Source organism: Eublepharis macularius, chromosome 7 (genome assembly GCF_028583425.1).
Source record: "Eublepharis macularius isolate TG4126 chromosome 7, MPM_Emac_v1.0, whole genome shotgun sequence".
In the NCBI taxonomy this organism is placed as follows: Eukaryota; Metazoa; Chordata; class Lepidosauria; order Squamata; family Eublepharidae; genus Eublepharis; species Eublepharis macularius.
This window is the reverse complement of record NC_072796.1, coordinates 94,989,823-95,015,068: the sequence shown is the minus strand read 5'-3', so window position 1 is coordinate 95,015,068 and position 25,246 is coordinate 94,989,823. Positions and strand designations below refer to the sequence as shown.

At 40.7% G+C, this 25,246-nt stretch overlaps 1 protein-coding gene across 1 annotated transcript in view; it reads left to right on the top strand.

Annotated features, from left to right (window-relative positions):
• Positions 1 to 542: 542 nt before the first annotated feature.
• Positions 543 to 25,246, top strand: part of CPA6 (carboxypeptidase A6) — a 77,945-nt gene continuing 53,241 nt past the window's right edge. The window contains exon 1 of the mRNA XM_054985482.1: positions 543 to 634. Within this exon, the coding sequence (XP_054841457.1) occupies positions 543 to 634 (92 nt within the window). The remainder of the gene's footprint in view (positions 635 to 25,246) is intronic.

Below are 25,246 nucleotides of genomic sequence, written 5' to 3'. Positions count from 1 at the left end.
AACTGATGAGTGAAAAGTCAAAGTATTTAAAACGTACACCTGAAAAGATTGAGAAGGCTGAAAATACTAACGTCCCCTTTGGCTAAGTACTTGCAGCGAGCTTGTGCTCCCCGGTCTTTCCCGCCCAATTCCTCCAGTATCACTCCTCGTTCAAATTCCAGTCCTCTTCCACTTAATTTTGTCATTGGATTTCCCCGGAGCGGGACTGCAGGCTGATTTTGCAGAGCTCTAGAAACAAGCTGCCGCTTGCTCTGCTCATTCGTCTGGCTTGTCAGCAACAGCTCCTGCTCCCGAAACACCCCCTTTCTCCTCAACTTTCTTTAATCGACTCTTACGAACGACAGCAGAGAAGCAACAGCCCCTCCCACTCGGTCCCCTTCCTCTCAGGAAAAAAACCCATTAGTTTCCTGCTTCTGCTCCTCCCTCCCATCTCCAAATTGCGCTCCCCAGGGCGGCTCTTTTGTACACACAGGCGAGCTAGAGAGACGCAGAGGTGCAACCCGTTGAACTCCATCATGTCTCACGGACTCCGTGCGGAGCTGATGAAACTTCTCAGGAAAGTACCCGCTTTTCTCCCCTTTTGGCTCCTCTTCCATCCGGCTCACAGCTACCTTTACGACAACCGCTACGCCGGGTAAGTCCGCCCGCTCTTTCTTGCTTCACGAGTTTGCAGCTCCCTCGTTTCTACTGAGATTTTGCCCTAATACTTATAGCAAGTATACGACCCTATTTATGGACGTTAATTTATTGTCGAGTATATGTTAAAGTGAATTCACGTTAACATTACAACGCACAGTGCTGAGCTAGAGCTCTCAGAGTGTAGACCTTTTGCCCGTAGTTGGAGCTGCTTTCTAAGCCGAGAAAATAAACTAGGAAATAAGCAGATTATGCTGAAGTGTAATAAGAAAGGAGATATCGGACACTGATTAAAATAAAATGAGCTAATGCGTGACATTTCTAGGAGGAATGAGTATCTAAACTATAATTATTGTGGCAAGAGGAGAACACTCTGAAATTAAAGTTTCAAAAATGGAATGCTAGACCAAGGATTGAACCTAGAATAGAGGTTACCTGGAACAGGGGGATAATGGACTTCACTGTGGACTGGCAATCCATGGTGAATTGACAGCAGGGAGTCCACGTCAGTCCATTTTGTGCAGGGAGAAGGATGTTGTATTCATTCCCAGAAGCCTATGAGAGCTCCTGTGCAGTCCCATTTGCTCCCAGCTTCCTAGCATTTATCTAGTTACTTGCATCAATTTTATTCCCTCCCGCCTTGGCCCTTTAGTTTTGCCATTTTCTATGTAGACTTACTGGCGTTCTTCATGAGTATCTTGCAAGTATATCTCACTGTGCAGGATGGTCCTGGGAGATGATCAGAAGAGAGTGGCATAAGACATAAATGACAGCACCATCTCTAAAACAGGAAAGGATATGAATTTCAGAAGTGTGGCTGTAAGAGAGTTTTACTGTATATCCAATTGGGCTCAAACTGCTGTCCATTCACCACAAGCCATCTTTGGCTGTGTTTAAACTGATTTAATCTACTTTTAAGTTATCTGGATGAGACACAGCCTTTTAAAATACAAATATGCCTTTATATATTGTCTATGTTCGTTTAAGATATGTTTTTAAAATGTACTGTTGTTGCACTCAGTGAACACATCTGTCACTAGCCTAGGGGTTGTTGAATAAACAAGAGAGAACCAACAGCCACAAAAAGAGAAAAGGGTCCCAACAAAGCCAATTACCACCAAGGGCAAGATGCCCTAGGAACCCAATAAATCAATAAATTATTTACTCAAAATATTATTATTTGTGTCTTGCTCACCATGTGAATAAAAGATATACAATCAGTCAAATATTTACAATGTGTACATATACAATTACATAAATACACACATATGTCCCATAATAGCTGCAAAGAGACAATGATAATTCTATAACTTCCTATACAAATTTGCTGGAGTAATGACAGTTCTTGGAATGATTCTTCCTCATGTCCTCACACTCCAAATATGTGGTGATGCCAACAGGATGGTCAGTATAAGGTAAGTGTTCAAAAACAGCAATGTCAGAAGAGCCTGACAATGTCAGCAGGCCTGACAGGTCTGCTGTAAATTAGCGTTGATTGGAATTGGAAAGTTTCTATCTGGAGAGTGTGACTAGGACTATTATGTGCATAGAGGAGGCCAGGATGAAGGGAAACCGAAACGAGCAACTCTAAGCTGGCAGGCTCGTTGCCACCTACCTGGAGATCCAGAGGGATCCTATCAGGCTCTTCTGACATTGCTGTGTTTGAACACTTACCTTACACTGACCATCCTGTTGGCATATGTCCTGTTATGGGACATATGTGTGTATTTATGTAAATGTATATGCACACATTGTAAATATTTGACTGATTGTATATCTTTTATTCACATGGTGAGCAAGACACAAATAATAATATTTTGAGTAAATAATTTATTGATTTATTGGGTTCCTAGGGCATCTTGCCCTTGGTGGTAATAAACAAGAGAGAAAACAGCTTCCCAGAGTCATTTGGGGTAGCAGGAATTTATTTTAAGTTAGAATTATTGTTTGGTTTGAACAACAACTTTGAAGCTGTGGTAGATACTTCTTATTAAAGAAGAATATGCATGGTGCCTCCTTAAATTCTGTTTAATGGAAGAATCCAGAAATCAATATGGTGTGCATTATGATCAAAATAAAACTATTTGTAGGAATAAATTAAAATTTGCTTGCCTTATAACCACTGGAAATAGTCGTCCTTTTTGCAATAGTTTTATTGCAGAATTCATTTGATTCTGTGCTTTACATTCTCCAAGATAAGTGAAGGAAGTAACAAATATATTTCCCTCTTCATTTTTATTAAAGCAGTAAGACCAAGCATGTGAATTCCACAGTCAAAACACAACCATTCATTGAAGTTTAAAAACCATTCCATATGCTTCAGGAAAAGAAAGTACATTGAACTGGTAATATGATATAAAGCATTTCACCTCTAGGTCACAAGCAGTGACAGCACTTAACACATGACAGCTGCTCTATGGTCTGAGTCCAATGGCTAGTTCACAGGTATCCTCCTGTTGAAAAACAAACCCCACAATTTTGACCCTTCCTGGTGATGTTGGAAAGTCCAAGAACTTAACAAACATGGAGAGAAGATTTCTTGGGTTTGTTACAAGTTAACTATGTAGGTGCTGTGGGGACATTAGACCTACAAGTTTGGAAAAGTCTAGTTTTTGTCATTGTAGATTGCAGATAACCATGGAAAGCAATGGCTGCCTGCTGCTATAGAGAAGGTAGCACACTTGATGAGCAAAAATTGCATGTGAATGTTTTTTCAGTCTCCTTCAGGCTTAAGCAAAGCATTCAAGCTGAAATTTTTCATACTACTCTCACAATATGAGGGTGCTTGAGATCTTGAATAAACTTTTTTCAAGCAGCCTTGTAGTTGTTTCTCTTGTCTTGTGCAAAATACAAATCGCTTCCTTCTGGGTTACACTTCCATTGTACTACTGTAAGGGTGTTAAGTTTGTTGCAGCAAAAAATAAACACTTTTGTGGCACCTTAAAGAGCAACAAAATTTTATTATAGCATAAGACTCCTCTTAGTCTTTTCATTATAGAAAATAACATTTTCCCAGTGCTCCGAACAGAAATTGTGGGAACACACAACTTATTTTTATAAATTTACATGCTGCCTTTCTGTCACCATAAGGCAGCTTACAATATGTTAAAAGATAACAATATTAATCATAATAAAAAGTAGCGATTAGTAAAACTGATTAGTTATGGTGATGAGAAAAACAAGAGCATCAAAGTCTCAGCTAATAATGACAAAGACCAAAGGCTTAGTGGGATGTAGTGGTAAGAGTGTCAAGACCCAGGTTCAAACCCCCACTCTGCCATGGAAGCTTGCTGGATGACTTTGAGCCGGTCATATACTCTCAGCCTAACCTACTTCACAGGGTTGTTGTTATAAGAACAAAATAGAGAGAGAAAGATGTACGTCACTTTGGGTCCTCAGTGGAGAGAAAGGCAGGGTACAAATGAAGTAACTAAGTAAATAAAATTATTAATGCAAAGACAGTGTCAGGCAAACTTGGTTTCAGGAAGAATTCCATAGTTGCAATGTGACCGCAGAAAAGCTCCTGACTCCAGTAAAGATACACCTAATTTCTAAAAGTGTGTGTCCTCAGAGTAATGACTTCCAGGATGGTCTCAGCTCAGGCAGACTCATGAAAGAATACTGCCCTGTAGGTACTTTGGGTGTCAGACCTAGTTTTAAAGATCAACACCACAAATTTCAAGTGAAACAGACTTGAGCTCAATGAAGATTTTTGTGCATTGTCCAAATATGATCCCTATGGTAAGTTCTTGGTATCCTGGTTATTGTATTTATTATTCAGCGATTTTGTTTATTTTTGTTTATTTATACCCTGCCTTTCTTTCCAATGGGGACCCAAAACAGTTTACATTGTCTTCTCTTCCAGCAAGTGTGGTCAAGGCTAATGTGATTATTATGCATAGTTATCTCTTTTGGGTAGAGACCTGTAATCTTTGTTAACTAGTGACACAATTCCCAACCCCACTGACCAGCAATTTTGTGAAGTGTTTTATATATATTTTTTCTTTATAGTCCAATGTTGTATTGCATGCTTTAGAAAGTATGAAACCACTAGCAAAGCTATCCCTTCCTACCTGAACCTTTTCATCTTCTTTTATTTGCTTTTATTTTTCATTTCATTTCATTTGTAGCCTATCTTTCTTATTGAGACTTAAGGAAGATTTAAGGGTGTGCACTCCTTTTTTCCATTCCTAGAAACATTTTTTTCCTTTTCAAAAAGCAGCAATATCATGTCCTTTACTGCAAGACTATCTCACAATTTTATGTTGAACAGACATTGTATTATTGCATGAACAGTACAAAAAAAGAAGAACCATTCCTTTCACTAAAAAATAATAATCTGCACAAGTCATCTGTTTTTACTTTTGAAAATATGACCCTAAAATGGTAGTTGACACTATAATTCCACAACCACGCTTACCCATTGCATGCTGACAGCAGTGGTACAATTCTGGAGTAAGTAATTTAAGGAGTAACGCTTGTGGAGCTTATCCTGTAAATATTTGCATTAAGCTTGAACTGGCAAACTAAGACTTTATGACAGGGGCTTCTTTTTAAAAAGTTGACATAGATAAAAATTGATTATTGCAGAAGAACCATACTGTCTATGAACTATTCATAAACGTACTCACAACAAGGATAAAGGTCTCTATCCTTCTGTGTGTTAGTCTGAAGCAACAGTTTATTTTATATAAAACATGTTTGGATTACTGGTTTTGACTAGACAAGGTGGCATACTTTTGCAAGGAACATTATTAATATTTCCTTTTCCAGCAGAAGAGTTGGCAGTAAAGGTTGTTGCAATCAGAGGGGCTTAACTTTATATTAAGTGTTCAATATATTTCATATTAAGTGTTTAAGACTGAATGGAGATATGGGAACAAAGAAGTTTTTCTTTAATTTCTATTTAGTTCTCACTAGCTGAATTCTGAAGATGATCTTACTTTATTTTGTATTGGTACGTTTATTTTTATAAAAATTATTGATTATAACAACATTTAATATTAAGTCTTTAAATAATAAACTGTCCAGGTATTTTAGTGGGAAGAGTTGATTAGTTGTGAGACAACAAAAGGATTTCCTTTTAATGCTTACCGAAAGTGTTCTGCTTCTATATTTCTGCTTTATTGAAAAAGGAAGGTTGCGGAGCTCGTTTTCTGTGATTCTACCATTCCAACATAATGAGACTTATCATAAGAGCAGAGGCTTCCTGAAAACCATGCCTCCCCTAAAAGTTTTGCCTTATACATTAATGCCCTAGTGAAAAAATAATCATGTATAGAGGTGGGCACGAACCGGAAAAATACCGAACCATGTCATTTGTGGTTCGTCCCATTTCACAAACCACAAATTTTCACGAACTCGCCTTGGTTCTGCAGCACTTCTGGGGCTGCAGAAAGCCCACTACCTTCCCTGTTGCTTAGGAAACTGATTGATTGGTGCCAGGCTGTCTGCAGTAATGAACCAAAAATGAACCAAACAAACCATCCTAAAGTTCATGACGGTTTGTTACAAATGGGCTCTGGCGATCCACCGGTTCACAAACTGAACTAGCCAGGTTCATGATGAATTTTGGTTCATATTTCAGTTCGTACCTACCTCTAACCATGTATTTCTCTAGAAAAGGTGGATTGGGAGCTGATGTCTTCCTTGAATTATTATTACTTGTCAGCTATGACTTGAGGGCATTCTCCACCACACATGTCTAAAACAGGATCTGCATCTATGTTTTGGCATAGATTTGCAGCTGATAATTTCTTATTTTACTGAAAGAATGTGCACCTAATCTAAAATGAAGCTGAGGCAGGTAATAAAAGAACCTAGAAGCTGGGGACAAATTACAGATCAAAACTAGAGTGTGCACAGATGCAGCTGTTATTGCATCAAACATTAATGGCTTTTTCCCAAATTAGATACTGCCTGGAGAAATGGGAACAGACAGAACAACTTTTTGAGTGAGCAAAATCCCATCCTGTTTCTTCATTCCATGCTGGTGACGGTGTTCCTATTTTGTTCCCTGGACCCTTATCAGGCTGAGTGACCCTTTGCTTTAACAATGTCTTGAGAGCTCCAGAATTGTGTACTGTCACCATAACAGACTGATACTTCCAATTTACCTTTAACCGTAAACTGAGAAGGCCTATTATTCTTTCAAATTTCAGAAAAAGGTGCCCCCCCCCGCCCCCGACATCAACTGGAGTAAGCATATGCCTCTCCTCTGTGCTTTCAAGTATTCATAGTAAAATGTGTTATAAGATACTTCTGTACTACCTGAATATACGGTGAATATGATTCAAATTTCATTAATATCTTCTGAATGGGTAACTGGACATTTAACTCAATAAGGAAGGAAATCTATTGTATCAGTAGTGTTTGCTTGAATCAAATGAACAGAGTTTATTAGAACTTAGTTTATCCCCCTTGAGTTTTGACAGTTCATGAGGAGGAGGGACTGCAGAAGGAGCCAAGAATGTTTGCTTATCCAGAAAGAAGGCAAGAAGCTTTTCTGTCTGACATCATTGCACAAAGGCAAAATAAGCACAACTGCACTTATTTTGGTTCATGGGACCACTCTTCAAATTTAATGTTTCCAGATATAACCTTAAAGAGTGTTTAAGGTCCAGAACAAGAGTTCCCTTCAGCTGTTCCAAGCCCAAATGTCAGGGTACTAAACCATGGGCAGCCTTGATAGTGGGCTGGTTGAAACGCAAAAGAAATCTGCGGCCAAAGCATGAACAATCCAGCTGGTAGGGGTTCTTAGGCAGCAGATGTAGCAGCCTGGCAGACAAGATCAAGACCAAGACCAAAGCTCAAGTATGGCCTGGAGAATTTTCAAGTCAGAAAACCTGTTCCTTTCCCCCTGCAATTGCTTGACATCTGGGAAGACACTGTAGCTCCAAGAACCTTTTCCGTTTTCATTCAGGATTAGATTATCACCAAAGGCAGCAGATGTTGTCAGTTCTATTCTCAACAATGCCAGTAAATTCTGGCAATGAAAAGAAAGACTCCCAGCTGAATTCTATTTCTATAATAGAGCCAATTTGGTGTAGTGGTTGAAAGTGGCAGAACTCTAATCTGAAGAGCTGGTTTGATTCCTCTCTCCTCCACTTAAAGCCAGCTGGGTGACCTTGGAGCTCTCTCAGAGCTCTCTCAGCCCCATTTACTTCACTGGGTGTCTATGGGGATAATAATGACATTGACTTTGTAAACCACTCTGAGTGTGGCATTATGTTGTCCTGAAGAGTGGTATGTAAGCACAAGGGAAGGTTATTATTACTCAAGGCTTTACAGCATTAATTGCTCAACTTTCCCCAATCCATTTACATTTTAAAATTTCACTGTAAAGTACTCAAATCAATGTCTTCACCTTGAATTCCATATAGGGTTACCAACCTCCAGGTGGTACCTGGAGATCTTCTGGAATTACAACTGATCTCCAGATGATAGAGGTCAGTTCCCTTGAAGAAAATAGCTTATTTGGAGTGTAGACTCTAGGGCATTATACCCTCCTGAAGTTCATCTCCTACTAAACCTCACCTTCCCAGGCTCCACAGTCAAAATCTCAAAGAATGTCACAACCTGGAGCTGGCAACCCTAATTCCAGCACTGTTACATAACTCCCCAAGTTTCCCTAATTATCTTGGAAATATGTGATTAAATTATCTTGGAAATATGTGATTAAATTTAATGAATTGCAAGAATCTAATTCTTAATGACATATTCATTCAAATTAGAAAAACCTTGCTTTTAGACTCTGGCACATCCTTTCTGGGATGCATTTAGTATACTGATTATCCTGAAACGTATTTTGTATCACCAAATATTTTCCTGCTAAAAAACGGTCCAGGTGTAAGACCCCAAGCAGAGCTTTTTCCCCATTTAACGATTGTAGCTACAGTTGAAATACAATTGAAATATCTCATATTCTAATGGATCAAAAGGCAATACAAACTTCAAAGAAAAGGTGAAGAAAAAGCATCAAGTTTCCAGATACTTTTATTGCATGAATTAAAGGACTGAAATTTGGCAGCTTTTCCTACATAATCAAATAGTGCCATACTTACCTTTAAACTGGAAGCTAGGTACCAGATGTTATCCTACAACAAAGGAATTTCAAAGACCAAGCATGCCGGAATAATCAGTGTGTTCATTTTAAGCACTGATCATTTAGGGGTTTAAAAAAATAATAGCAAAGCTACATAAAAATTGACTCATTGTTATCAACATAATATGTTATTTTCCTGTAGCCTGAAGTTTTAACCTGTTTTTGAAATAATATAAGTGAAATTAACTCTTACACAATGATGTATAGAATTGCTATTCGATTTATTATTTTTATTTTTTTAAAATAGTACAGAAACCTAATTCCTTAATCAATGATTATGATATTTTGGAAGAGTCAGCTTTCCAAAATAGCCATAATTTTTATTAAACATCTATTATAAAATTTAAACATTCCAATTCAAAACACATGTTAAATTGAGAACCAAACTAGTTGAGATGCTAGATCTGTGAATGGATTTTGCAAGCATTTTTTAAAAATTGGTAAATAGCAGCTAAGGGATGGATTTAAACTCCAACATAGTCTAAGTTAAGGAGGAATTATTTGTCCCTCCATGCTGTTTTCCCAGCCTCGTAGTCCCCACAAGTCCCTATTTACCCTCATTGAGAAAACATTCAGGCATCCTGTGTGTTTCTCCCTAGAGGACAAATAGGATTAGGGTTGCCAGGTCTTACCCTCCTAGTGGGGGGTGGGGGGTGGGACTCAGTACTCACCTTACTGAAGTACTTCACACACGTGCAAAGTATGCATGCAGCCAATGTGACATCATCACTTCCTGGAGTGACATGAATGTGCTGGCTGTGGAAATACTCCCAAGCTTTTCATGGGGCAAGAATTGTCCCTCATGGGGCCCAAATTGACCCCAAGCACTGTGCAGGAGTACTCCGGCAGCCAGCATGATGATGTCACTCCTGAAAGTGATATTGTCGTGCTCCACTGGGAACGCACCCACTACAGGCATGCCAGGGAGATATTTTGCCTCCTGGGCTCATTCCTCATGCCTTTTCCTCCTGCCAGTCAGCTGAGTGGTGGCAGGGAGTGAAGGTTGAGAGCAGGGTATCCCCTGCCCCTACCAGGGGACTGGCACATCTGAAGTCAGGCTAATGACATAGTGGGAAGACCGTTCTGTATTCCTCCTGATCTGTAGCTCTGATCTGAGGGTTTCTTATAGAGGCTTTAAACAGCAAAAAAGGCTTAGCAGGTCTAATTGTAGACCTTTCTCCATTTGTCTGACCCTAAAATGTATAGACTAAGCACATCTTCTCAAATGAAATTAAGAAGTCACTTTAGTTCCTATACATCTGCTTAATTTAAGCATGAACCTGGCAATATCTCAAACACAGGAAGTAACCAGTTTTAATTTAAATAATAATTCCTGGAAATGTGACTACTGAAACTGAATTTTATTCAATGAACATATGTTTTCCTGAGATAGATACAGTCTGTTTCCACACAGGAGAGGGGTAACCTGCAGTGGAACTCAGGTGGTAGTTTTTAGTCAGACATTCTGGATGTGACTTTCCTCCCACATGTAAGTGTGAGGCATGCCTCAAATGTTACAAAGTCCCCCCCCCGTGCATTCTTGCTGTGCCACCATGAACACCCTCTCACACCTCACTCTCTAAGTCCCCACTGCAGGGGGCTCTCAGGCAGAGCCTCCAGCCACCTCCCTACTTATCTGGAGTCAAGGATGCCCCAGCTGGGGGTTATGTAGGGTGCCCTAGGGAGCTGATTTGCTGTGGGGATGGGGGCTCAGCTGCCACAGAGGGCACATGGAGATAGTCAGCATCCTATGCTCTGCTGGGCCTTTTGGGCAGGGCCAGGTGTGGGAACAACAATCAACCTTTCCCATACAATGGGCACCTATGGGCTACGCTGTTGTTTTTCATGGTGTAACTTTCCACTGCTGCTGGGGGAGCTCCTATACCCAAAATAGCTTAGGAAGCCGCCTAAGTCACACTGGCCCCCTGGCCCACCAGCTCAAGGACTTATGCCCTGGTTATGCCATCTCCCCGTCCCCATGGCCAGGCGCCAGCGGAGGATCTGGGCAGAGTGGCAGCAGGTCGGTACACCAGTGTGGGGAGGGGGTTACACTGGCATAAGTCCAGGATTCGCCAGCTTAACTCCTAGTCAGCTCCCAGGGCACTTTCAGCCCCTCCCCCCCACCCAAGGATTGTGTTGTAAAACAGTTAAAACAATTAAAACATTGGAGCGTTGCACATGAAGGAGGGATCACTGAGGGAATGCCAAACAAAACAAGTATTCACCCACTAGAGTTTGTGTCATGATTGAGACGGCCTTTTCCCCGTTTGCCACCCACCTCATCTCAGAAAGCAGGGGGAACCAAAGCAGGGCTTCTGAAAATGACCACAGTGGTCAAGTAAGTTCATAAGGGAGTAGGCAGTCTTTCAGGTCCATTAGTCCCAAAGCATATATTGTAAGCAGTCGGCCCAGCCTTTGAAGGTCAATACTAACACCTTGAATTCTGTATGGAAACAAGTTGGTAGCCAGTGTAGATGGGCCAAGACAGGAATAATATAGTGCCTACTACCCACACCACAAATAGATAGATACGAAAAACAAAGAGGAACCCACTCTAATGATACCTGACAAGGGTGAATACACTCAAGTAGGGTATACTGTAAATAAACAAATACAGTATAATCAAAACAATATATTAGAGTATGCAACTCTCAAAAACAATCCAGAAATCACTGAAGTAAATACCATAAGTCATATATCAAAATCAAAACTTAAAGCACTTGTGGCAATCACATTACATGTCAAAGCGATGCACACTATAATACAGAGGACATCCAACAGGTAAGTTTCTAATATAAAGTCAAAAATGTCAGTGCTCTATCCAGGTGGAGCTGGTACAGTTGGTACAGGTGGGGTGCAGATGACAGAGCCTACGACGCCCAACATGCAGCGCCGGCTTGATTCCGCCATTTCGTGTCGATCACCTCCTCAGGGGCGAGATATATCTGCCTCAACAATAAATAGTCATAATATCAATTCATGCCGTTCATTACAGTCAATCTCGTTTGTTACAGTCAATCTCAAAATAGTCAAAACAGGTGCATCCGGTGTCCCTACGCGCCTTGTCAGGTACTACCCACACCAGTTGTGTGACATGCTTGCAGCACAATGGGTCCCAAGCTGCTGCTTTTGAGTTTGTGGATTCCTGGATCTGGAAAGGTTGGAGACTGCTGCTTTAGGCCACCAGTTAACTGTAATGAATGCTAATGCTTGCTTTCACTAGAATTGTCATATATAAGACTAAGATTGTAGCATAGATAGAAGCCTAGAGGAAAGTAATTTATCATCCTACTGAAGGATGTTCTCTGGAAAAAAATGTAAGTTAAACTATAATAAACTTCTGGGAAATTGTTTCAGTTGAATAATAAACCTATAAAAGCATGGCATTTAAAATCAGTACAGACTCATATTCTGGTTATTAAAAAATGTGTTGTTTGTTCCTTTAGCTGTCGTTCGGGGAGGAAAGACTCCTGAGTACGTAATGCCATTTGTTGTAACTGCTTCGTCATTTGGTTGCTGATACTGTAAAATTTCCTTCCAGTGGCAATGAAGTGTGGGCTGGGGTAAGGAAAATAGTGCCAATGCAAAAATACATCCTTACCATCTTCATTGGCATGTAAACATGCTTCAACTGTGTTCTTTCCAAAAAGATTGTGCCAAATCAGTTTTGGAAATATTACAATGGGGGAACACTGAAAGTGGAAGGTGAGGGGATGATGCTCTTGTTTGGATGCCAAACTGGAACAAAAACTCCATGTTACTTTTGGTTTTGCTTCTATTGAAAATGTACATTCCTGTACAAGCAAAATTGTATATTTGCGAGATCTCCTTTTAGAGAACTCTGGCTGATAACATTTTTATGAAATAAGAAATTAACAGTGTAAAGGGGGGTGGGCAGGGAGCCTACTAAGTGCCAAGCTTGTGTATCTGCATATGCTGGTGTAAACTGAAGTTGTGCTGGCACAGTGCTCTGTTGGCCCTGTGCTGCACTGCTCCTTCAATGGACTGCTGCCATAAACCTCTGCACTGGCACAGAAAAGGGTGTGGGGGCACTTTGTCAGCTCCCTACACCTCCACAGGTTGGGAACGCTCCCCAAGAAGCATGGCACACCCTTTAGACCCTCATGGTTGCTGCTGACAGCAACCACCCAAACCCTCAACCACCATGCCCCTAATATCACATGCCAACTAGGTCCTGCTGCAGCACCCGCTCCCCCAATGACCAATAGCAGCACCCAGCAGCGAATATTAACCCTGCAGAGTGCAAGAACAGACCAGATGCTAACTTCCATGGTGTGAAGCTATGTCAGTCAGCCATGTGGCCACGAGACTTAACATCTTGCACCATGATCGTGCCTCAACCACACGCACATATGGGCAGGTGGTGCACCACCGGGAAACATCATTACACACCAGCAGAGCAGATAGGTGGGAGCAGTTGCTGCTGAGTAGGACTTTGCAGATCTGTTCTCCCTCCAAGGGGGTGACACTTTCCAAACACAAGGGCCACCCTGTTCCCTCCCCCCAACAGGCATGCTGATCTGCCCGATCTGAGGCACCAGCAAGCCAGTTGGACTGGTGCCCCAGGCATGCATTCATGTCATGAGCCCTGAAGGAAGAAGCTAGGTAGGTCAAACTACCCTACCCCCAAAGGCCAGGGCCGTGCTCACACCTAGCAGCTGCGGCAGAGGGCCTTGAAGTACATAGCACTACCTATGGGCCAGTTTTAGGGTGATTGACACTGGAGGGAATCCCATGACACCTGCAGAGACCTCCAACCACTAAAGTCCAGCTTCAGCCCATTCAAACCTACCTACAATGCACACACCCATGTTCCCATCCAGAAATTCACTCTGCCATCCCAACAGGTACCTGGCCACCTTGTTGATGCCAGCCATGAAGCACCCAGTTGCACCCTCTATGAGGCATCCCTCCTACCCCAGCAAGGTTGACATCTGGATTGACAGATGTGTCCCAGGATCAAGGGCCACCCTTGGCCCAATCAGGTGGTCTCCCTGGGACAACTTGCCTATGCAGGGCCTGGATGTTAGACAGCTGCCTCAACAGATGGCACTCTTCTGCTGGTCTGCGGACCTGGCACCCCATTGCAGACTGTAGGATCTATCCAGGGAAGCTGCGACTGCCTCCTCACCTCTGCATCCCCCCAGCCTCCTCTTACCTAAATCACTCATGCCACATGGCCCCCAAACCTCCCCCAGGGAGGCAGTGGCACCCACACCACTATGGACTACCAGTCATATGCATGCATTTGGCAATGATAATAAACTTTATTCTGAATACCAACATAACAGTTGTAGTATTTATTTATTGTGTATAACCATAGGCCAGGGGTGGGCAAATTGCGGCCCGCGGGCCACATGCAGCCCGCTACAAAGTTTTTTGTGGCCCGCCAAGACAGTCAGAAAAATCCATTTTGAACCGAGATTTCCTTCCCGTGCGTGATATGAAATTAGCACAATAAATAAATTGAATAAAACTACCACTATTTTATTTAATTTATATTTATTGATTTTTATGATACAATTTATACCTTTTCTGAAATGCAAAGTTAACTAATGAATGCAATCATTTTAAAAGGTGTGGCCCTCCGCTAACCTCCGCTCCCACAAAGTGGCCCCCAAGCCAAAACAATTGCCCACCCCTGCCATAGGCCATCACAGGATTACAAAGACCCCATTAAGTAAAATAAAAAGTAAGTAAAATACAATTATGAATGCAATACCAATTTACTGAAACAGGAGGAGAATTCCACTAAAACAGAAGTCAATTAAAACCAGAAATCAATCGATTAATTGCAGGTTTGGGTGACGACCTCTTTCTTTGCTGCATTAGACTTTATCTTCATAGCAAAAAGTGAAACTATAGGAAACATGCATCAATATCAGAGAGCAGAAATGAGATTTTTCTCAGCACCTGTATATAAATTTAGACCAGATAAAATTCACACCAAAAACTTAGATCTGGGATCAGAAAATAAAGGACAAAAAGGATATAATGAGGTAAATCCTCTAGTGTGTGAGATCCACAAATAGAGAGCCAACATGGAAATAGCCCTTTAGCACAGGGACGCAAATGGAAAGAGGAAGTCCAGCCACAAAGAGTCCTTGGCCCCACAGAGGCCAACCATCCTGAAACCACAGCAGCTACAGAGCCCCACGTGACCCCCTCCTGGCAGCTCACCAAGGAGTTGAAGAACCTTCCGATGGCTTCAGTGACATGCTGCAGGTGGACCCTGATCGCCTCCAGGCCGATGGGCATGACATCCCAAGGCAGGCCTGCAACAGCTGCCAGCATCATAGTTAAGTGGCCCTTTATGTCTCCCATGAGGCAGCAGATCTGGTCCACTTCACACTGTGTGGATACTACCATTCGGTTCAGGTGCACTTCCATCCAATGTTGCATAGCCATGGTTACGGCAGCCATGTGGGAAGGTTGGGCCTCTGCCTAGCATGGTACTGCCAAAGTGCACCTTGTTACCCTGGTTGGATCACAGGATGTGGGCAGCTAGTCATACCCCATCAGCCAGGCTGCAGCCCTGTCATGTATTGGCAAGATCTGGAAGTATCACGAGAAAGGTCTAACAAGACAAGCAACAGTCATGGAAACTTACTAACCAATACAACAATAAGTCTTTTTCCAAAATAAGAGATTTATTTCCCCAAAATATTTGGGGGGGTCTGTTGCCAGGGCTTCCAAAGCCAACTTTTCTTCTTGTGTAATATTATTCCACTTTGGATGCGTAGACGTTTCTATTTTATTGATTTCTTTTTCCACCATATTCTCAAAAGTTGCAGTATTGGGACAGTTAATGTTAGGCACAAAGGTTGAATGTAGACATAAGGGTGGTACATCACTTACTTGGGAGTCATCACCAAGGAATCTTTAAAGTTTCAATTGCCATATAAATTTAAACAGGTCAACTCTGGTTGGAAAACCATTATAAAGGGGGATGGGGACGATGGTCCTATCAGACGGTCACTTCTGCTGGTGCCCTTCACATCACCCTTTGATGAACTGTGCATAACTGACAGTCCTCCATGGACTTTTGAGCTCAATGTGCTTGTTTTGAGGATGTATGCCTTAGGATGTATGCCTTGCACTAAGCAATTTATGAAGTGGTGCTTTTCTCCCCATGAAGAGTTGCAACATTGTAACTGATGAATACTAGCACTTTGAACTGACATTTGCAATATTGTTTCTATTGAACACTGACACTTTAAAGGTATAGTACATAGGAATTATGAATGGATGATTTATATCAAGCACTTGCACTTTCTGTACAGTTCTCAAGGTTGTTTGCCTGCATATTATTAATGTTCTGAAGGCAGTACGCTGAGAGTAGAATGTTATTCTTTGGATATAAAAGTACTTACATAGGTATATTTGTGATGTATTCATATGACATATAGGTCCAAAGCATACATTCAAAAAGGTCTCTTGTCCTTGACTACTTAATTTTAGGTCTGATTCCTGTTTGCTGTTTACTACTTTATGAAACACCTGGGAGATTTTGGATTTTCTAAAGTGCTATAAATATGTCCAGCAAAAGTTAGGCACTTTTAAACCCTACTGAAACCAATGGGATCAATATAATATTGATTTGATTGTGCCCTTTGTTAACTTTCATTTCTATTTAAGGTTTCTATTTAACCTTTCCCCATAGCATTTTAATTTTAGTCACCCAATAAGATGTAGCCTGTTGCTCTATTTTCATTCTAGTATAGTGGTTAAAGTGTTGGACTAGAATCTAGGAAATTCAGATTTGAATTCCCCTTCTGCTATGGAAGCTTGCTAGGTGACCTGGGGCCAGTCACACACTGTTAATCTAGCCTACCTCACAGGGTTGTTGTGAAGAGGAGTGAGGAATGATGTAAATCACATTGGGTTCCTATTGAAGGTGGAATATAAATTTTTAAAATATTAAGTGGCATATTCATTAATTAAACAGCACTTTACTTGCTGACTTGAGAACTTGTTGATGAAAAGAAAGGTAAATATTTATAAGTTATATACAACAGAACCATAAGAAGATTAATGCAAATTTCATCTTGGTGAACATGCCTGGAACTTTCTGAGATTTCAGAATATAATAAAAACCTTCAAAAAACCTTGTGTTATAAGAATTTTTGATAGGAATTATTTAGAACATTTTGGCCTCTCCCCAATGGGATTACATTTCTAACAAAATGAAGACAGATATAGATTCGTTTATTTCTTCCCTGTTCAAACAAAGCCTTCTATAGATATTCCACCTGTGGTATGAACTGTAAATCTGCAGCTGAATAACATTTGAGGCAAAATCTTCTTTAACTAATCTTAAATTAATTCAGGCAGGGTGCAGCCAGACAAACCTTTTAAATGAGACCATGTGAGATTCTATCCTGAATGATAAACAGTTGAGTGAGATTTTGCAGGGACTGCACCTATAATTAATTCCACAACAGTGTTGTTAAGCACATGTTATTTCAACCCTCACAAGATGAAAATGTGTTACTTCTGTTGTGCAAAGGAAGGCATTGTAGTAGAAGATCAAAAACTCAACTATCTGAAAAACAGTGTTTTAACTTTTGGACCTGCTTCATACGTGTACAGAATCCTATGCTTCCACACTTCTGAAAGATTAATGCACTATGACCTAGAAATATTCCAAATAAATAATAGAATACAGTAAAAGATGATGCATGCATCAGGATTTGTGTTAAGCTGCACAAAATTATCATTTTTAGTTTTCTGTCTTGTTCAGAATGATCATTCCAGTGGTTTCATCTCAGCAATTCACTGCAAGTCCTGATGCACCTATCTTAATAAAGGGTTCCTCATCTCATTATAATAAAAACCAAAGAAGAGAAAGTAAATTATCCCAAGTAGGAAACTTGAGGTTTTTTTCAGGCATATTCAGTCACTTCACAACTATAACACCAAATAGTGACTCATATGCACAAAGCAACCATCAGAGTGCATCTAAGAGAGAGAAAATTACCCAGAAGCAAAAGTATAATATGGTAACGTGCTAATTACTTTTGCTAGGCTTGAAGTGCTGCTCGGCCACTAGTAATCCTAGATTCTGCTATTTCAGATTGTTGGGACTGTCAGGTAAATTGATGAGAGTGAGTGAGATGGGAGCATGGCATCTAGTGAGGGGTTCTGCATGCACAAACTAAGAAAACATTCTGGAATGAGTTCCCTGCTCTTTCATAAAGGAATTTAGATTTTTTTCTTAAACAACTTGTAGCCTGACCAAGTTAGGCTGGTTTGTTTGGTTCATTTTTCAGTTCATCACTGCAGACAGCCTGGCACTGAGCAATCAGTTTCCTAGGCAACAGGGGATGGATTTCCTGCAGACCTTCTGCTGACCCAGAACTGGTGATTTGCTGGCCCGGAAGTGACATTTTTATGAACCAAAACAAGCTGATTCATGAACTGGGGCAGGTTCGTGGTTCATGAAACATGACAAACCACAAAGCACATGGTTCGTTTTTTTTCTGGTTCATGCCCATCTCTAATTGGGGATATTTGTTAGTTATAGCTAAGCTGCACAGTTAGGAATGCATTGAATCACATGTAGTGAAGCACTCTTCAAGCCAGTACATTGCAATCAATAAAACTTACTTTTATTGAAACTGATTACATTCACTTGCCTTCATGCAGTAGCAGAAGAAAAACATAGAAATCTAATCTAAATAACATTGTGTTCCCTATCACAAGTGGCTAGCTAATCTGGCTGCATATGTGTGAGATTATGGTTATGGGTGTGCCTCTTGACACACTTGCAAGGAGAGCTCTGCAGAAAACTTTCTTCTTGCAAGATCAAGAGGAGAGAGAAAATAAAAGGCACAGAAAGAGAAGGAGTCAGAAGCTTCCAGTGCAGACAAAGAGAGAAATCACACAAGTACACAGTCTGCTTCTAATGTAAAGGTAAAATATCACCCCTGAGTGTCTGGGCATGCTGAGTCACTTCTATTCTAACACCAAGGACTCAAAACTGGTTACAACTTTGGTTAAAACCACAGAAAAATAGATGTTGCAATAAAACAATCAGTGACAACTGACTATAAGAACCCTGCCTGATAAACTAATTTTAAGTGCCTATACATTCATTTTAAAAGCCTGTTAAACAGTTTGGTCTCACAAATCCTGAACAGATGCATCCTGAGTGTAATGAGCAGGCCGTGTCTCATGTGCTCAATATGTTTTAAGTTAAGTTGCCATTCATAAGAATGAGAACACAAAAATACTTTCGCAAGGAATTCCTAGCTGGACACAGCTTTGGTGAATATCATTTGACACTTTTTCTGAATTGTTTGGAAGCAAACATGGATAAGCAAGCACACAACTAAAAAAAGGTTGACATTGAAACCCCATTCATGCAAGCACAAGCACTCACATGCATTGTTAAATTTATCTGGCATCAATGGCAGTCTGGAAATCTGAAGGTAATACAATCCCTGACAAACCCACTTTCCAAACACTATTTGTCTACATTAATAACAAGGTTCATTGATATGATATAAAAGCCATTTTTTAAAAAAAATCCATTTTTGTTCTCTTCAATTTCAACATAATCTTCAAGGCAAAATAACTCAGATTATTTCTGGCACTAAATAGTTTCCCTTAGGGCCCAAAATTTGAAGGAATATTTTCTTCAAACCACAAATTGATATATAATCTTGCGTAATAAGATTATATGTGGGTGGTTTAAATATAAGTATCATAGGGATTGGTCCTAGAGCTATATGCCTGACTCGTGGCTTTGCTAAATTAAGTAGATTTCAACAAGATACTGAAAGCCAGTTCCGGATGTTATCCTTGTGGAGCAAAAAGTAAAGAAAGTCATTGTCCATACTGGACCAGTGCAGCAGTTCTAAAGAAAGTTATATCCTTTTAGATCAAATGAAGTCAACAGGCTTAGAAGGTGTATCTCTGTTTAGAGTTGCACTATAATTTGTTCTTTTATTTCCTTAAATGGCAGATTAACTCATAAACTCATTAACTCAGTATACATCTTTGATTAGAAGTACCTTCAAGAGATAAATAGCAAAAGCTATTAAGCTTGTATTATTGCCAGTTGATGCCGTTACGACTTGTCATGTACTTACTATATACATTTGAGCTTCGCAGAGAGTCTCTTGCACTTTAGAACTTTTTGGCTCTGCTGTTTACAATTTGTGTGTGTGAGTTTGTGTATAAAGAAAGATGCCAATCGAGAGTTATTTAATTTTAAACATTCGTATGCCACCATTCTGCTCAATCAGGGCTCTCAAATTGGTAAACAATGAAATGAAATGAAAAACCAACTTCTGAAAACATTACATATGGCTATAAATCCAACAATTAAAAACAAACAAGAAGAGTCAGACACAACAGGAAAGAATTCATCTGATGGTGGAAGACAATCATCAAGGGGGATAAAAGAATTCCACAGGAAGAAGATCCTTTCAGCCAATGATGTCACTTCCAGTGTGATTTAGAAATTGATCCCAGTGTGATGCCCACTTCCGGGTTGCACTGGAAGTGATGTTGTCATGGGGCCTCAGCAGCATACATGCTAACACACATGAAGACAATGAAGATGAGTGCTCCCCACTATCTCCAACTGCCACAGGTTGCCAGGGGGGACCCAGCAACCCTCTCTTTAATGTATAGAGATACCAGGCTACATGGAATACAGCTTCCTGCAACTGATGAAGATAAGCTCTAATTTTTAAGGTGCCAAAGAGCTCTTATTTTCTGATGCTCTAACAAATGAATGACCCATGTGGAATCTCAGCTGTTTTGTGGAAGAGAAGAGTAATCCTGATGTTTCCCTCCCTCCATTTCCTCAGTCTGTTGTTACCTTGTGAACAGGAGCCATGTTTCAGTTATATTGGGAGGGCGTTGTGAAAATGAGTGAAGTGCTTTTTGTGGCAGCAAACCTGGTCTCTGCTGCTGGGGGCAATGTTGTCCTTATACGTTTAACTGAAAGATATGAAAGCAAGAGCTAAGAATTATTGCCCTTACTCTGTGCTAACTCTGTGTTGGGAACAATATAGTTAGCAGCTTCAGCTAACCGTTTTTCTTGAGGTGAGGGGAGAAGAGAGACCTACAGACAATGAACTATTAAAGATGAGTTAATTTAAAATGAATACATAGGATAATATTAGGATGAGTGGGAGAAGAAGGCACTGCAGTGCAGGGTTGGACCAATAATTGTGCCCGTGATAGATTGCAGTAATGAAACAACAAAACAAAGCATGAAAGCAAAAAATGTGTTAATTGTACTAGTTTTATCACAGTTATAATGCTGACTGTGATATGAGTGGAGACAAACTGATAAGCAAGTCACAGAACAACCCCCCCCACACACACACACACACGCACTTTCTTGATGTGTTTAATCCTTATATATTGCTACCTAGAACTCTAAAGTATTTAGAAATAAAATTGCAAATAAATAAATAAGTATATGTCTAAGATATATGCTATTGCATAAACACAGGCCATTTCCACACATCTTCTCCCCCTCCTGAAAAATAGCGCAGAACTTACAGAACAATGCGCCTTCATGGCATGATTTCCCAACATGGCTTTGCTTTGTGGCGCAATGACATCAAAAACGGGCCACGAAGCAAAGTCATGATGGAAAATCGCGCCATGAAGGCACGTTGTTCTGTAAGTTTAGCACTATTTTTCGGGAGGGGGAGACGTGGAAATGGCCACAGTGGTAATATTTCAGACTTCATGTTGGGATGAAAGATTTCAAGGGAAGACAAGATTCATAGCGAGGTACAAAGATCTGTTTTTGCATTTATTCAATATTTAATTGGGAAATAATAATTGAAATAGCATTTGTGGACCTTACTTTTTATATCTTTCAGTAACTAAAAATGGAGAAGTGTTCCAAGTGGCAGGAGCATGGCTCCCTAACCTCCATAAATAGTCTTCACTTACAGGTGTAAAATACCAAGAAAATCTCCTGACATACTCTTGTAAAGGGAGCATTTTATATAGTCTATTATATAGATAAATCTTGAACTGTTAGCTTTTATGAATGCTAGCAATTTAATTGTATTTACTTCATTTATACACAGACTTTCTCCCCAGTTCTCTTCTTGTCCGCTTTATCCTCACAACAACCCTGGTAGGTAGGTGAGTTTGAGAGGGTATGACGGGTCACCCAGCGAGCTTCCGTAGTAGAGTGGTAATTCGAACCTCAGTTTTCCTATATCCTAGTCTGACACGCTAATCAGTATACCACAGCAGCCCACAGCATGTTTCCTGCATAGTGCTTTAAGAATCCTGAAAGCCAAAATTGCACTTGAAAAAAAGAGACAAATGTGATAAACTTTGCTTTGTGCATAATTAATACACTCCATAAGAGAGCCCCATTTTGGTTGTATTTTCATAATTTATATACGACAAGATTCTGGCTACAAAGATCCCTTCTTAAGTTGTTGGCAGTTTATATACAATCTTTAGTTTATATAAACAAACACCAGGCCTCCCATATAAACCAGCTTTTCAGACTAAACTAGTGCCATGCCAGCAGCCAAAGAAGAAAGTTTTGGCTCACATGCACGTATAACATTTTTCATTTAACTATTAAAAACAAGTGTATCGTTATCTTCTTTGCCACCCAGAGATCAAGGAGGTCATTTTAACTGAATCACTTTTTATGTAAATAAAGTCACAATACTGAAGTGATAAATGAGTGGTCTGAGTTAGCAAAGAGTAATAACAATTTGTATGCCAAAAAACGCAACCTAATTCTTAAGTGCCTTGCAACTTCTGTAAGCATTTGTCACTGTGCAGACTGAATGGTGTTAATTTATGCTTGCTATGCAGAGACACAAAGTGTGAGGCTGTGGAGAATTTGGCATCTGAAATTCAAATCAAGGTTTTCAAATGGTGCAAATTATTTGCTTTTGATGATACCGTTTAACAAGCATTTCATGGGGGGTGTTATTTTTCCTGATGCTATTTCTGTTTTATCTGTTTTAATTGTTAAAATGTTTACATTGTTTTCTCATATTTTAGCAGTTATTTCATTTTGTAAGCCTCCTTGTAGGCTTACTACAAGATGACAGGTGAGATATCAATTAGATAAACCATTTATATACAAGCCTTTATTTGTTGAATATTGCTTTGTAAAATAGTGTCTCTATTCGAGACACCTGAATTGTGAATTAACATGTTTCTGGGTCAGAGACACTTAACCAAGTACATTCATCCTCAAATGAGAAGTACTTTAAGTAATTATTTTTACCTGTCATTGCTAAAGAGTCACCTTTTCCTTTACATTTAATGACTACATTTTAGGCAGAAATTTAATAGGTGCAGCATTTCCTATGACAATACAAACTGAGATGATATTCAGTGTCTGGTGGAACAGAAGTGCAATACCTCTCTAAGAAAGATCTATTCCCAAACTGTCACAGAGGATACGATTGATAGAAAAGCAAAACGGACTTAGAATCATAGAATCATAGAGTTGGAAGGGGCCATACAGACCATCTAGTCCAACCCCCTGCCCAGTGCAGGATCAGCCTAAAGCATCTCTGACAAGTATTCATCCAGCCTCTTCTTGAAAACTGCCAGTGAGGGGGAGCTCACCACCTCCCTAGGCAGCTGATTCCACTTTTGAACTACTCTGACGGTGAAAAAGTTTTTCCTAATATCCAGTCGGTACCTTTGTGCATGTAGTTTTAGCCCATTGCTTCGCGTCCTACCCTCTGCTGCCAACTGGAACAGTTCCCTGCCCTCCTCCAAATGACAGCCTTTCAAATATTTAAAGAGAGCAATCATGTCCCCCCTCAACATCCTCTTCTCCAAACTAAACATTCCCAAGGCCCTCAGCCTTTCCTTGTAGGGCTCAGTCTCCAGACCCCTGATCATCCTCGTCGCTCTCCTCTGCACCCTCTCGATTTTGTCCACATCCTTTTTGAAGTGAGGCCTCCAGAACTGCACACAATACTCCAGGTGTGGCCTGACCAAGGCAGTATAGAGAGGGGCTATGACCTCCTGCGATTTCGATGCTATGGCCCCTTTGATACAACCCAGGATTGAATTAGCCTTTTTTGCCACCGCATCACACTGACTGCTCATATTCAGTTTACAGTCCACTCTTACCCCAAGATCCCTTTCACATATATTACTGCCCAGAAGTGTATCCCCCATCCAGTATTTGTGCTTCCCATTTTTGTGGCCCAGATGTAATACTGTGCACTTGTCTTTGTTGAATTGCATCCTATTCACAGCTGCCCACTTCTCCAGAGTATTCAGGTCTTGTTGAATTTTAATTCTATCTTCTTGGGTGTTTGCTACCCCTCCCAATTTGGTATCATCAGCAAATTTAATGAGCAGCCCTTCCACTCCTTCATCCAGATCATTGATAAAAATATTGAAAAGTACTGGGCCCAAAACCGAGCCCTGAGGCACCCCACTGGACACCTCCCTCCAATCTGATGAAACGCCGTTGACCACCACTCTTTGAGTGCGGTCCTCTAACCAGTTCCCTATCCACTGAACTGTCCTATAGTCTACTCCACAGTCTTCCAGTTTGCCCATCAGAATGTCATGGGGGACCTTATCAAAAGCTTTACTGAAATCCAGATAAATCACGTCAACAGAGTTCCCCCGATCCAGTAAGCTGGTCACTCGATCAAAGAAGGAAACCAGGTTGGTCTGGCAGGATCTGTTAGGAACAAAACCATGCTGACTTCCCCGGATCACTGAGCGGTCCTTCAGATGCTTACAGATTGATCCCTTTAAAATCTGTTCCAATATCTTCCCAGCAACAGAAGTCAGACTGACTGGCCTGTAGTTTCCCGGGTCATCCTTCCTCCCTTTCTTAAAGATTGGGATAACATTCGCTCTTCTCCAATCTTGTGGCACATCCCCAGTCCTCCAGGAGGCCTTGAAGATGATGGACAGGGGTTCGGAAAGTTCTTTCAGCACTCTTGGGTGCACACCATCCGGCCCAGGGGATTTGTATTCACAGTGCAGCCAGATGCCTCTCCACTATCTCTCTGTCAATGTCAATTAGCCACTCAGGTGTCCTGCCACATTTTCTACTATCTCTAGATGTGCCTGAGTTCTTCAGGGAGAAAACAGAGGCAAAAAAGTCATTAAGCCTGTCTGCTTTTTCTCTGTCCTGCATCAGAGTTTCTCCATCTACTCCCAACAGTGGTCCAATTGCCTCTTTTACCTTGCGTTTGCTTCTCACATATCTGTAGAAGTTTTTCTTGTTGTAGCGAGCCCTCCTGGCCAGACCCAGCTCATACGGAGCTTTGGCCTCTCTGATGGCTGATCTGCAGTACCTAGTAACCCTCATATACTCCTCTTTAGAGGTCTGTCCTTCTCTCCATTTCCTGAACATTTCCTTTTTCTCCCTTAGCTTATTCTGGAGCTCTCTGTGCATCCACATTGGTTTCTTGGAGCCCTTACCATGTTTACGTCTTGCTGGGATAGTGAAGGCTTGAGCTTGCAAAAGCTCATGTTTGAGAATGG